The sequence below is a fragment of the Sinohyriopsis cumingii genome, chromosome 1, assembly GCF_028554795.1.
Source record: "Sinohyriopsis cumingii isolate HCF-2022 chromosome 1, ASM2855479v2, whole genome shotgun sequence".
Lineage (NCBI taxonomy): Eukaryota > Metazoa > Mollusca > Bivalvia > Unionida > Unionidae > Sinohyriopsis > Sinohyriopsis cumingii.
The window spans coordinates 132,785,127-132,799,693 of NC_142961.1; the positions used below are offsets into that span (position 1 = coordinate 132,785,127).

A 14,567-nucleotide genomic window follows, 5' to 3' on the forward strand; every position below is an offset into this window, starting at 1 on the left:
TGAAACAAGACAACCTGATTATATGAAAAGTATGGAAGACTAAATGAGCCATGTCGGGTATTTCGTAACACCCACACTTTACTGTGTGCGCGGTACAAACACAATGACTCTACTGGCCCATAGCAACATTCAAAATAATGATCTCACCACAAGAAGAAGAAGAAGAAAACAAGACAAATTTTGTATTATGATTCTGGGTTTCTGTCGTGGGGTGGGGTGCGACTGGATACGAGATGTGCAGTAAACAGTGAACCTATCTTGTCCCAAATACGCTATTTAATTATCACGTGGTCAGAATGATTTTGCTGTAATCATAGAACTTGAAGGATTGCACTACGCTTTCTGATAATTGTATAATGTCCAATCACCGAAAGCTGCAATAAGATTACACACACACACACACAAACACACACTATAGAAGAAATAAACTGCAGTTTATTCCTTGCCACATAATTTTTAAACGCTTGATTAAAAACCGCCTGGAATGGAAAATCAAACTACATTATGTTTCATTAGTTCCATTAAGCACGCTTTGTGGAAACGCATTCGAATTGAATGAATCAGATCTAGTATCACTTAAATTAAACAGCAGTTATATGGCTAAACTCTGCAATAAATTTCCACATTAGTTGTTGTTGTTCACAGTCGACTGCTTTACAATTAGTTCCTCTCAGTGACTGAGGTATAAGGAGAAGTTAAAAATTCATTTCCTTCCTTTAGCGTTGGGTACGGTTTTATAACCGCCTACCACCGCGTTTGCCCGTTAGATAAGGTCTTCCGTCTGTTGGTTACACGTCACCTCCAAGAAAACCTGGTTTTCTATAATATTTTTGACAGAACCTGTTGTATGTCATAGTAATAAGATAATTTTATATGTGACTAATTGCGGGTTCTGAGCCGTGGATCACGGTCCTGGAAAAGAAGGGGTTTGATGTGGGTAGGGCAATATATAACTGAAAGCGCGTAGATTCGCCATCGAAGTAGCTGCAGTGTCAGACTTGTGTAACATTTTTTTCTGTTTGGACAACAAAGCTCAGTGACTGAAGGAGACTGTGACTTGTAACTGAACACAGCTATTGGCTGTATATCCATACAAAAATTACACGCTACACGATTCAGAGTTATTTAAAAGAACTTCCTTTGGAAGTTCTTCTGTTCGCCCGCACCGATTTCAATTTTAGAAATAGATCATAATTGAAGAAATATAAAACGTTCCATTTTTATTGTTAACCTAAATTTTGAGTTCAGTAACTATTTTTTCACATATATAGACCCGGGGTGTGTGGGATTAGTATGGGGGATGAAATGGGTGAGATATATTCACCCATGCGTGGGTGGGATTGGTAAAGTGGGATTGGTTGGGTTTTATATTCGTCTGGGGATGGGTGGGGTTGGTGTGGTGTGTGGGTTTGGAAGTGGTTGATGTTGCTGCTGAGGGTTTAACACCATAGTTCAGCACATAATAGACTATACATAGTGGCCAGCATATCTGGTGGAGGAAGAACCAGTGAAAGCCCCTGGGACAAGTCATCAACCCACGAGAAGCTACTTGCATGCTTTCTAACATACCTACGATCGTTGAGTCCGAGATTCGAACCTACGCGGACAGAGGTGATATGTCAGTAATCCTTAGACCACTCAGCCACCCGGGAACCCGGTTTGGTAGTGCGAAATGAGTTGGGTTGGATATATTCACTTGGGGAGGGTGGGACTGGCAGAGCGAGATGAACTGGGTTGGATATATTCATCCAGTGTGGATGGATTTAGTAGAGTGGGATCGGTTGGGTTGCATATAATATGTGGAAGAAAAGTATCTTCCTTACGATACGGTCGATCATGATAGAAATTTGAACTGTGTAAAATCAGTCTGATTGAAATCATTTATTATTATTATTATTATTATTATTATAGGAAACTGAATCGGTTATGAAGAACTTGACAACAGCAAATATTAAGATTGAGTCAGAGCGCATGCGCCAGACTGAACTACTGGAACAAAGGAAGGAAAGGAGACGCCAACAGAAGCAGTCCACAGAAGAAAAGGCGTTAGAACTTCTAGAAAAAGCCTTATTGATGGACAGACAGTGAGTATTGTTTGGTTTCTTTTTTTACTTTTTTTATTTTTTTGGTTTATTTTCTCAAGTAATAAACACGGTTCTTTTTTATCTTGAAAAGTGTACTTGATTTGTTGAAAGTGATTAATTGTAAACAAGAAAATGCACGGTCATGTTATGACATAATACAGTGGTCTTCCTTAGATGGGACCATCCCAACCGTTTTCAATATATGGTCCAACCAAAGGCCTTAGCTTTAAAATGCACAGCCTTGGGGAATGATACAATGGCTTCTCGTCTGGGTTTGTATCTTCTGACGTGAACCGTGTATGTTGCATCTCTTGGTGTATGTCAAAATGTTACAGCTTATTTTTGTATTCATATTACACCACCACCCCCAGTTTTCCTCGGCGGCTACCGTTCTTTCTGTGTGTTTCTCAGCTTATTTCTTGCTTCTTCCCTTCCTATTCTGATATTTAATTTCGACGTTCTTATATTTGTTATCTTCTTCTCGCTATATAGTTGTAAATTCATTTTTGAGACAAACTGCTATGTTCGCATGAACATATTTTCAATCTTTAATTTTATTTGCAATTATAACACACTATGACATTAAAAGATGTTTAAGCCCTGAGAGAGTTTTCCCACAGAAGATATCTTTCATTGCATACAGTTTTTCATATACACAAAAACTTTCTTTCATAAAGTTTTACAATACGCCAAAACTAAAAATGCATGAAAACAAATATCCCAAAATATCCAAACATATTTGTGTCAGTGTTATTGTGTTTCTAAAATCGTAGCAAAAGGAGTTTTGCAGAATACTACGTCTTGCCTTCGACTCTGATTTTAAAAACCTTTCGTTTGCGTCAGTAGATTCATTTATATACACAGTCCGCTTGTCGGTCCGTATTCATTCCTGTTTATTAGATTTCTTACATCAGTTTCTGTCAACGAAGAAGCTGCGTGTGTCACGTGATCCTTTAAAAACTCAGATTCTGTACAAGTTTACTCGCGTGGACAAGGAACATGTTGGGATAAAACGACTATTTTTTCAGTTTGGTTGTCTTTATATTTCAAATGTAAGATGTTGTTTAATCCTCCCACGCCTCATTGTTGTAGCCTTAACAACTTTGCACTGTCTAAAGGATAATTTTTTTTTATATGAATATTTTTTAGAAGATGCAGATATAGAAATATACAAAACGGAAAGATCCCAAACAAGATCGTTAATTTCATGCTTGCGACTGAAATTGTTCATTAAATTGACTCTTCTTATCGTGCCTTTAAATAATAAAACAAAACAAAATAATGATTTAAAAAAAAACCCAGATGTTGACAGCTGGCAAATGGCTAACCCCACCCAGACATTGGTAAAATAAATTCTCAAGTTTCTAAACTACACTGGCCCGCTGAGCATTCTGGGCTATATGTACTTCACTGCGTGATCACCACTGTACTGTCTAAATCAGCGTCAAAACGTACCCAAACCAAAACGTACCCAAGTCAAAACGTACCCAAACCGAAATGTACCCCAGCCAAAACGTCCACAAACCGAAACGTATCCAAGTCAAAACGTACTTAAGTCAAATCGTACCCAAATCAAAACGTACCCAAATGGAAATGTACCCAAATGGAAACGTACTCTGGTCAAAACGTACTCAAGTCAAAACGTACCCAAATTAAAACATGAATGACACTCGCTTTAAATAATGACATAATTATCGTGCATTATGTTTCATATGACAATGACCGACCTGATGAGCAATGGAAATCGGCAGAGGCAATGGAACTATCTAATATGAACCAGCTCCAAGGCGCATTAAAAAATATATCTTTAAGTTAAGAAGTATTATTTGAATATATTTATGTTATGTTTTCCCGTGGAGAACATCGTACCAACTGATCTAAACCATGCTTGGTGACTGTTTCATGTGTTTTAAACAGTACTCGAATGTGCATGGTTCATATAATTATTAGCGTCATTTTTGAAAAATAATTTTGTTCTATTTCTCAGTACAAACATATATGCATACATTTGATAATTACACACTTCTTCTGATTTTTTATAATTAAAAAATTAAAAACAAAAATAATTTCCATTGCATCTTTATTTGCGTCGCGTTCCATTTGTTTCATTTCGTATTTTATTTTATTTCCATTGCGTTCGATTTATACATTACGTATTTTAGTCATGCCAGCTTGAATCATACTTGACTTCTTTCTGCTAAATAATATCGATTTTTAAGGATAGTTTCACTGCGTCTGCCGATTTCCTTTGCTTATCAGGCCGGCCTCTGTCATATGAAACACAATACACTAACATTATGTCAGGTTTTAGAATGAGTGAGGGTCATGTTTTAATTTGGGTACGTTTTGTCTTGGGTACGTTTCGGTTTGGGTACGTTCTGACTTGGGTACGTTTCGGTTTGGGTACGTTTGAATGTAAACCGTTCCGACATATAGATAGTGCTTGCTTGATAACAATTACGCGTACTGTGTTCCAAGCTGTTTTTTTTCTTCCCTCCATTGTCTTTTTTCAAATGCAAAAATATGCTATGTTAATACATAATAAATTATACATAAAATGCATTGCACTATCAGTTATCATTGAGCGTAAGCTTTGCCTGTTAGAGAACTTGTATTGCTAGATAGCAGTCATTATCGTAGCTCTAGTAATGCGTCAGTCCATGATCTTGTTTTCCAGACTTGCCGAGAAAAAACAACAGCAAGAGATAAAGGTTAAAGAACGTCTGGAAGAGATGAAGAAAAAGAAAGAAGACGGAAGGGAGACTCGAGCGGAGGTTACTAAAGATACTAGATTTTGACGGACTATAAATAACGGGTTAACGGGATTTCTTCCATAAGAACAATTCTGCTATCGTACAGACCAACAAGGGCCGGTATTGGTGTGCATGGAATTGGCATGCGGAATTGAAAAAGAGACTTTATGTGTGACTGTTGCAGAAAAGTGTGACCTATATTTCTTTTTACATACATAGAGATTCGAGTAAAGATACCGTTGCATATTAGACCCCGTAACGCTGTGCGTGTTCCCATAATTGAACGTTACTAAAAATAAGGGTGAATGATTTTTCATTATGTCGCCATTTTTTCGCAGAAACGGGTCAGCATTGGAAGGTTTTGTTTTTCCCCAATTTTCTTTATTTTATTTGCTTTTAGCATGTTTCATTAGGGCATACAGTTTCACTATATCTGTATGTTTACAACATATACTGAAAATGATAAATTTCATTGTCCACTTAAGGACATCATTTTTTCATCTTCAATGTTGACTTGGTAATGTTAACTTTAATGTCAGTGTTTAGTTATAATTTTGTTTAATGTTCTTTTTCTGTGATTGATTAATATTACAAAGGCATGATACATATTTCGTATATCAAAATAATCACACTAATAGTTGTACATTGAGGCCTGCAAGGTTATGTGAATTTGCTGACCACTTAAAATTAGATGCAGCTCCCCGGAATACGCACTCTCTCTCTCTCTCTCTCTCTCTCTCTCTCTCTCTCTCTCTCTCTCTCTCTCTATATATATATATATATATATATATATATATATATATATATATATATATATATATACTTCTTTGATGTTTGTCAAACAACCTTAGGGGTTGATAGCAGCATAAAAATAGATGCATAGCTTATCCATTTTAAGACTATTTATCAATCTTTTATTCTTCTATCATTCTTCTATTTGTTATCCTTTGTTTGTATATTTTCCAGTTGTTCAAACATGCAAGAGTCAAGAATTCTCTTGGCTTTTGTGTTTTGTATTTGTTTTGTGGATGTATTTATTCCCCTGACGAAGAGCTGGTTTAGCTTGAAAAGCTGGGATTTTATTTATTTTTTTTTGCATTGACGCCGTTATGAATTGATAATTTAACACACACACACACACACACACACACACATAATGGACAAGAAAATTATCTTTTGTCACAAATATCAGAATAATTAAAGGGATAGATCTTATTTAATTTTTGTCTCTACCAAGAAATATTTTTATTTATTGCAATTTATTCAAAATGAAATCGTATCGATGCAAAGGAAAAACACTAGTGTATATAGGAGCTTAAATGGACATACTGTTTTGGTAGGTCAGACTTAAGAGAGGGAATATTTACAGCCTTGCTTTACTAATTATTTGAAGGAATTGTTTTGTCATGTAGGCATCTTGTATTTCTTTGACAGTATATTTTATTTGTACTCGATTATAAGCTGGTCTAACTGCAAGTAAGAAAAACCCTATCTGGGTCATTGCAGTTTGTTTTAAGCTGGATCCGACTTGTAAGCAAGTATTGACAATATTTCTTGTGTGATATAATTAGTTTTCATCCATACACCTTCGCAAAGTGTGATACTCTAATTGTTAACGACAACAAAAACAATAACGACGATAAAAACACTATTCAACTTCGAGCCGAAAAACGAGGTCATCGTAACCATTACCACAGGAATACACTCTCGTCGATAAATACCTCATACATTTCACCGGTGATATCTGTTGTTTTGCAAATCAATCGATTTACAGTTAAAACATCATTTAGAAGCCACATTAATGAGTTATAGAAATAGTGATTCTTTCAATCACACGAGTTTTTTAAGCTAGCAAAAAAAGAATCAGTGAATAGTTTTGACTTTTCACTGGTTTGCGAAATATGCTGCACTTTGCACAGTCATGATTGTGAATTCTTCATTGTAAACGATAAACTTCTGTTTATTGTGATATGTGGGTTTCTGTATTTTTCATCTGAATTTGAAATTAAAACATGTATTGTGATATATTTGTTATTTGCAGCTTTGTGATTCCCCAGGAACTTAATCGGAATATATATATATATATATATATATATATATATATATATATATATATATATATATATACACGTTTTAGGTGCGTTGTGGGCAGTCATCCCGAAAGTGGGTTTACGGGAAGGACATGATATAGTTTACATTTCGAATCAAAATACATATACATAGGTTGTATTTCTTACATAGTAATTATGTATATGTTGAAAATAAGTATATACACTTATGTTATAGTCCTATTCATGTTTTCGGTTCGTGGGCAGATATATATATTTCATGGGCAGTTTTGACCTTTAGGTTGAAGATGACAAAGTAACTGCCCAAAAATACGTTCACGAAGAACAAACATATAGCATTCTGCCCGTGAATACGGCCATAGGAACAATATATAGCGTACTGCCCACGAATACGTTCACAAGTAACAAATATATAGCATGACTTTCCGGTGTGCGCGCGCAAAATGGTTGTCAAGACACGACGATAAACATTAATCTATTAAGGCATCCTTTGCAATGGCCAGCGTACATATAGCGGACGTGAGGTTCGTTTTTCACAGCTTGTTTGAAATAAATGGATGATTATATATCCAGTGTAACAACTTGTCTTGACAGCTTATGGATGCTAATGTTTGACATTTATTGTGAAGATGATTGTTCACTGCTTGTTGATGAATTCGTAGCTTCTGTTAATCGATGCTATAGCTCAATTTAACTGTCATACACTGATATGTTTAAGTCTGCTTGCACAGTTAACTATGCAGAGTTATGGAAATATAACAAATTGGTTTTAATAACTTTCAGAGTTTGTTTTACTATTACTCAATATTTGTTTCAAGTACTATAAAGGCTGTGATAGGTTGGGTGGCTTAGATTACAAATCAGGCCCTTCTCACTTGGGGGTGGGGGGTGGGTACTGCCCATTATGAATATTACTGGTCCTAGATGTCCAACCTGATATTTATGACATATAGGTTCAACATCTTACTGCCAGCAGAAATGGTGTTCTGTAGTATTTTTCCCAGTCAATAGTTTATGGATATATTATGTCATGTACTATGCTTGTTTAATTCTCTCATCTCAGTTCTGACGTTACCATTGAATGCTATAATGTTCCCAGACATCCGGTATTCTTGGTTATTAAAATTATATATATACACAGATAACTGAAGGTGAGTTCTCATTATTCCCTAACAATTGTAATTAGTGGGGCTGTAGCAATTGATGGTCTGAGAATTCAAGTTAACTGGTTCAAAACTTGGGTAAACAACAAACTGTTTTCTTCCTTTGACAGGCATCATAAAGTTTTGCATCTTTGTCTCTCTGATGACTGTGGTACACAAGTTACAGACTTTGCCTTAGAATGAGCCTGATTTTTGATACTTGTTACTGAATGGGGTGGGGTAGGGAAGTAACAAAATTATTAAAGGTGGAATGTATGCAAACCATGCTGGAAATAGATATGTGCCAGCAACTGCAACATGTAAGCTTCAATCAATTTGGAAACTATAAGCTTTATCCTGTAAATATTAACAGTTCACACCCTGTATAAAAGGTGATTTTGTGTTTGATTAACTGGAACTGTTAATTTATTATGTTAAGGAATTTATTGTTTTAACCCTAGTAAATGTAATATAATTAGGTCAAAAGTTCCAGTTTGTTTATTGTTTCCAGAGTTGATTATTGTAACTGGAAGAACCTGTTTCTAAGTGTTAAATGAAACGAAAGAGATATTGTTTACTCAAGTGATATAAAATAAAAGTTTAAAATGAACTGAAAGAAATATTGTTTATTCAAGTGATACAAAATAAATGCAAAAGTGTATATTCATTAAGAAGTGTATTGTCAATTGCAAATAAATGAAGATTTATCTTATTTTGTTCTTTACTTGTGTACAAAATTATACCTGGATTGGGCAATAATTACTTGGACTCCATTTGGAAAAGAAAAATCTATATGTCCTAAATACCTAATGTTCACATCATAATGCTCTTTTAATGGATGATTATGCTTTTCAACTGACGTTACCATATTGCCAAGTGAACTAATAGTATGGCCTTCGGTGTGGCCCACTAATCACATTTGTAAATGAATTATGCATACAATAGAGAAATAGCTCTTAAAATATCTTATGAGTTGAACAATCTGTGTACACAAATAAACTTGAAGCAAATCTTTGAACTTGTATGCCACACATGCAAGTGAATTGGTGGTTTTCATATGTAACTTGTGTACTCTTATGGCTTTTGTCTATATTACTTTTAGCCATTTCTATTCACACACCAGAACACAACCTTTTTTGTCTGATTCAGGTACTAATGCAAAACTTATTTCAGCTGTAACTGAAGTATACAGAATTTTTCCTGACGTTGAGGCCTACTGTGTAGACAGTATAGCTGTAAGTCATCAAATCAAATGGAAGACAACAGTGTGCAGTTGAAGAAAATGATATATACCCAGTACCATTTAGAGTTATCTTAAAGAAAAGTCACAATGCACACTGATACAAGTAGTTTTAGAAAATGCATTTGTTCCACATACATTTTAACTTAACCCAAAAGTTCAGTCTCTTGCCTAAAATTCAATCAGATGTATGCATTTATTCCATAAAACACAAAGATATAATGAACCAAATCATTTTCATTATTGAGTTAGGTAGTAGGCTATGTTAAAGAGTGCAATCACTTTATCGATTTTTTTTTCCATTACATTTTTATTTATTATAAAATGACATTTCTTAGTGGAGTGCTAGCAACTGTAACTTGAGGAATATTTTGTACATGCTGGCCTAAGTGTCATGAATATACTGTGCTACATTTTGCTTTATTAGGTATAATACTATCATGAGACTTGCTTGATTAAATCCTGAATTTGTCAGTTACACTTACAAGTCCACTGGTAGAATTTAAAATCTGTGACAGTTTGGGAACTTTTTTTGCAGTAACTGCAAATCACTTTGCCTTCACAGTCAATGAATTCAAGCCATTGATAATTGTCAAACCATTGTGACTGAAAATGTGATTGTCTCTTAGTTGTGTCCTATTTGATAATTTTGCTGCCACAGAGTCTGGATTGTGTCTCTGAAGAAATAGTTCATCTAGACTCTGTTGCAGTATTACATTTTATATGTTCAATTTAATGAATTTTCTTTCTTTGAATCATTCTTATGTCATAACTTGCGAAAATAGTTTAGTTAACAATATTTATTCAAACAGAAAAGATAACCTCACTTGACAAATCATCCTACTAAAGTGATCATGGCATACACTTTTATCTTTGAAATTCAAATATTGCCCACTCGTTAATTAACATAACTAATATTGCACATTGAAGGTGATCATATGTATCATCAGTTTTAAAAGAATAAAGACATAATACTATCATTTAATCACTGCATACAGGAAACAGACACTTGTGTCTGTAAAATGCCTTTCATTGGATTACTTTGGTTTATTAAAACCAAACAGCAATCCACTCAGGATTTTCTAGGATAGATACAGAGAATATATTATGGTCATTCAGAACGCTATCAATACATCAGACCAGATTGTTTTTATTATTATTTAGGCAAAATAACTTAGTAAGTCAGATGGCAAACATGAGGATGGTGATAGGTTATGTGGAATTTGCATTGAATCATCTGTTCCCAGAAGATTTGATACAATGTCACTGGCTGTGGTAATCATCAAGTGCAGTTGCACGGCACCATAAGACTTATCAAGATACCATAAGCTAGAAAGATGAAGAAAAAGAAAAACGATGACCCAAAGACAAATCCTGCAAACTGTGTGCAAAAATGATTCCACAGATTATAGATGAAAACTTTACTATATTTAGCTTCAAGATATTAATAAATTCGGATTACTTCCTCCAGTCTGCTACAGTAATTCATGCCCATTGCACTCATAAATTGATTATAGTCCTTGCAGTATTTTGTGTGGGCCACAATATTTTAATTGATGCAGCTGATGCTCCATTCTTCAGTTCAGTGTTGATTCAAACATAGCAATGTCCCTTTGGGATGTGTGCATAAATAAAGAATGCCTGTCCCTTCATTACCACACTTGTTGAATTTATCGTGTCTCTCTGAAAACTGTACCATGTGAGAAAGAATTTTATAAACAAACTGGACATAAGTATTGCTAGACATATACTCAGACCTGAGACTTCATAAAAGACTGCTTACTTGTGAGGCATTATTAGTGCTAGGGCTTGAGGTAATAACTTGCTATATGTTTGGTAAGGCAAAATAAGGGGCCTTATGACTTAAATTGAAACTGTGAAAAAACAAAAGGTTCAAATGCAATAAACTTTTGTTTTTCCTCATTTGTTTTATTACAGTGCCATGAAAGGTCATTTCTTTTATCTTTTTAATCCCTTGCCAATTTTAAGTCATCATCACTAACCAAGTCTCTAAATCAATTCTTGGCATATTTAGCTAAAATGGTGTCTACTGTTCCATTATATCATTGATTGTTTAGCTTGCTTGTATGGAGCTTAACACAATTTTTCAGGACATCATAGACTTTACATGGCAGCCAACATATTTATTGGAAGAAATCAACACACATAACGCTACTGGCAAGCTTTCTCATATACACACATTGGTTGGACTAGAGAGAGTTGATTAGTGATGTGTATGCCTAGACCATTCTATAATCCAGGGCCCCATGATTGAATACAGCTTAAAGAAATTAACCCTAATTCAATTTCCTTGTTGCATTTAAATCATAACACCCACCATGCAAAGTGACACATGTCTCAAGATTTTCAAATTTGTATATGTTTTGCAACTTTTAATTCTGAGTTGATGCATGTGGATGTGGAAATTCAGTTACTGAATACTTAGCTACTTATATAAGGAGCTCTCACACTGGTAAAAGCATGCAATTGGGATTGTATTTGCAAGAGGGCAATTAATTGTTCAAAATACTGTTTTAGCTAACTACATATGCGAAGGGTTGATGTATAAAAAAGAGGATCAAGAAATCCTAGCTGGTAAAGATAATTGTATCCAACTTGACAGAAAGTGAGAAGGCCTTTTAATTTTGTACAGCAGTTTCATTAAGGAACCAACTATAATACCATTAGAAGTTTATGAGCAGCAAAAACCACATTTAGGACCAACTAGACATCAAAACCATATGCATAGTTCCATTTACGGCCAACCAGACATCAAATAGGTCATCTAGTGAAAGCACAATGTCAAAATGACCAGCCATCTAGGAGAAGTAGCAAGGAAGGGGTTTTCCAGATGCCCATTAAAACAGCCATATTGGAGGTTAGATTGGCACTATTTTCATTTACGTCCAACTAGACATAAGAAGTCTTTCACTGATATGACGATTCATTCAGGAGAAGTAGTTATACCAAGATTTTCAGGATGGCCACATTGGTGGCCTTATAGGATGTCTGTACAGCACCATAATTCTCATTCAGGACCTGCTAGACATCAACATAAGTATTTTGTACACATGCTGACACGCTGACACAATTATCCATTCAGAAGTAGCGATAAAAAGTTTCTTAATATGGCTACTGTGGCAACCACATTGTATGTGTGAGTGGCACCATCTTGTTTTTTCTTCCAGATATTTTCACACAAATATCATATTTAAAGATAACATGAATTCATACAAGATCTTGTCAGTTTATTTCATAACAGACTTTTCCCTCATATTAATATAATCTTTTGAAAACATTTATACATTATAGTTCTAGAAATTTTTCATGCTCTCAGAAACTATTAAAATCACAGCAGAAAGTGTTATGTTATATCTTTATTCAGCACTGAAAAATATTTATGAACTCTTAAAGTTTTTTCCCCTATATTAACTTAATTTAATGAAGATTTTCAGACTATAACCTTTCCATTGGATTTATTTTTTCAAACATGGCGTAAAAAGTATGTTATAGTAACCAATTTTTACATTGCCTTCACCATTGCAGAAATCTCTATAATCAATTTCCTAGTAAAGAAAAGCCAAGAAAATAAATGGACAGTTAATATTCACTTCAGGATCACAGACCTGAGGCAAATATGTCATTGTTAAATCAAACATTTTTATTGTGTTTCCTTAGACCTAAATATATATATATACTTGCTGTTACTCTAAACGAAGGCTGGTGATCCAGTTGATAACCTTTTGGGGGTTTTAAGGATGTCTTTAAAATTAAGGCCTTAAAAATGTTGAGATCTTATATTAAAAATGACAATTTGAGCCTTGCAGATTCATGTCCACAGGTGCCCAAATAAAATAAAAAGGGGGGGGGGTGCAAGGGGCAAGCTTGTTGGTGTGTTATAAAATAACTGACTTATCATCGGTGTGCTGACAGGTGATGTGTAATTAAATCACTGTTGTAATATTAATAATGAGTGAGTCTGCACAAAGGAATTTCATACAGCTAAACTAGCTCAACAACTAGAGGCAATTAAGAAATATATCCACATTCGTGATTCTGTCAAATGGCAGATACAACAGCATCAGGAAGCTCAAGTGGCATTTACAGAAGGTAAAGAGCCGCTATACTTGTTATCTTTTTAGGGATGTGCTTGGATTTTGCCCTCAAGCTGGAGCAGTCATAGGATATATAATAAATCGCCACGGTCGGAATTTATCCCCAAGCTGGGGTAATCGATGGGTAAAGTCTTATCCACAGTCGGGGTTTTATTCAAGCTTCAGGTGCAAGTTTTTGTGCATCTCCATGCCCTTGCATAAAACACAGTTACACGTTTTTTTATATAGATATTTTTCAGTTGTAGACAGGAATAATAAGTATTTGCGAGTGTTTGAAATGAATGGGTTCATTATGAATTGAGTGGCACTACATTTCAAAAGCAAAATTGGATTGAAATGCAAGAACTGTAGTACGGAATTAGTGTTGGTTCTGGATCGTAGAATGGAATTGTGTGTGTGTGATTGGATTTTTAACGTAGCTTGAATAATTTTTCAGTCATATTGCTACGATGTCTGCAGTGTGGCAGTTTATAGTGATGTATAGCACTGGGGCATCATGCTGCAAACATGTAGTATGATGTTGCACCCAGTCACATTATCCTGACACCAGGCCGATCAGTCCTAACACTAACCTCTTAATGCTGAGCGTCTAGCGAGGTAGCTGTTAATACCATTTTTGTAAGTCTTTGGTATGACTTGGCTGGGGTTTGAACCCATGACCTCCCGCTTCTGAGGCGGACGCTCTAACCACTAGGACACCGGAGTGGTCAGAATGGAATTGTAACAATTACAATGGAAGCAATTTGTATTATGCTTGTTGGGGCATTCCTCACTGATGGCTGTCAGTGACATCATCATGGGAATGTGTAACAGCCACATTTTGTAAGAACAAGGTGTAGTTGGTGAACAATACAGACACTTTTCTGCCATTTCCACTGGCATCATCTCATATGATGTTATTTAAAAAAACTTCCTACAACATACTCACAACATATAAAACCTATATGCAAATCTGATGAAAGCTGCTTGTGTTTCTGAAACACATATTCCATACTGGTGGCAAGAATGTCCAAATCTACATTACAAAAATGAAAACATTACCATCCATCTAGGAGTTGCAAATATATGAAATCCTCTTGTTGGGTAGTTTTACTAACAGGCTTTACAGCAGGGCCTTCCATTAGATTTAAATGTGGCAGGTAAGTTGACAAAGTAGGGTGGGGG

The 14,567-nt window shown here is 35.1% G+C and overlaps 1 protein-coding gene across 2 annotated transcripts in view; it reads left to right on the forward strand.

Moving 5' to 3' along the window:
• The window catches only part of LOC149807883 (uncharacterized), a 37,489-nt gene extending 30,629 nt beyond the window's left edge, over nucleotides 1-6,860 (forward strand). For both annotated transcript variants that reach the window (XM_089971580.1, XM_089971583.1), the window contains exons 4-5: nucleotides 1,912-2,084; nucleotides 4,762-6,860. In XM_089971580.1, coding sequence (XP_089827706.1) covers nucleotides 1,912-2,084; nucleotides 4,762-4,882 — 294 coding nt within the window. In that variant the 3' untranslated portion in view covers nucleotides 4,883-6,860. The remainder of the gene's footprint in view (nucleotides 1-1,911; nucleotides 2,085-4,761) is intronic.
• The last annotated feature ends 7,707 nt before the right edge of the window (nucleotides 6,861-14,567 follow it).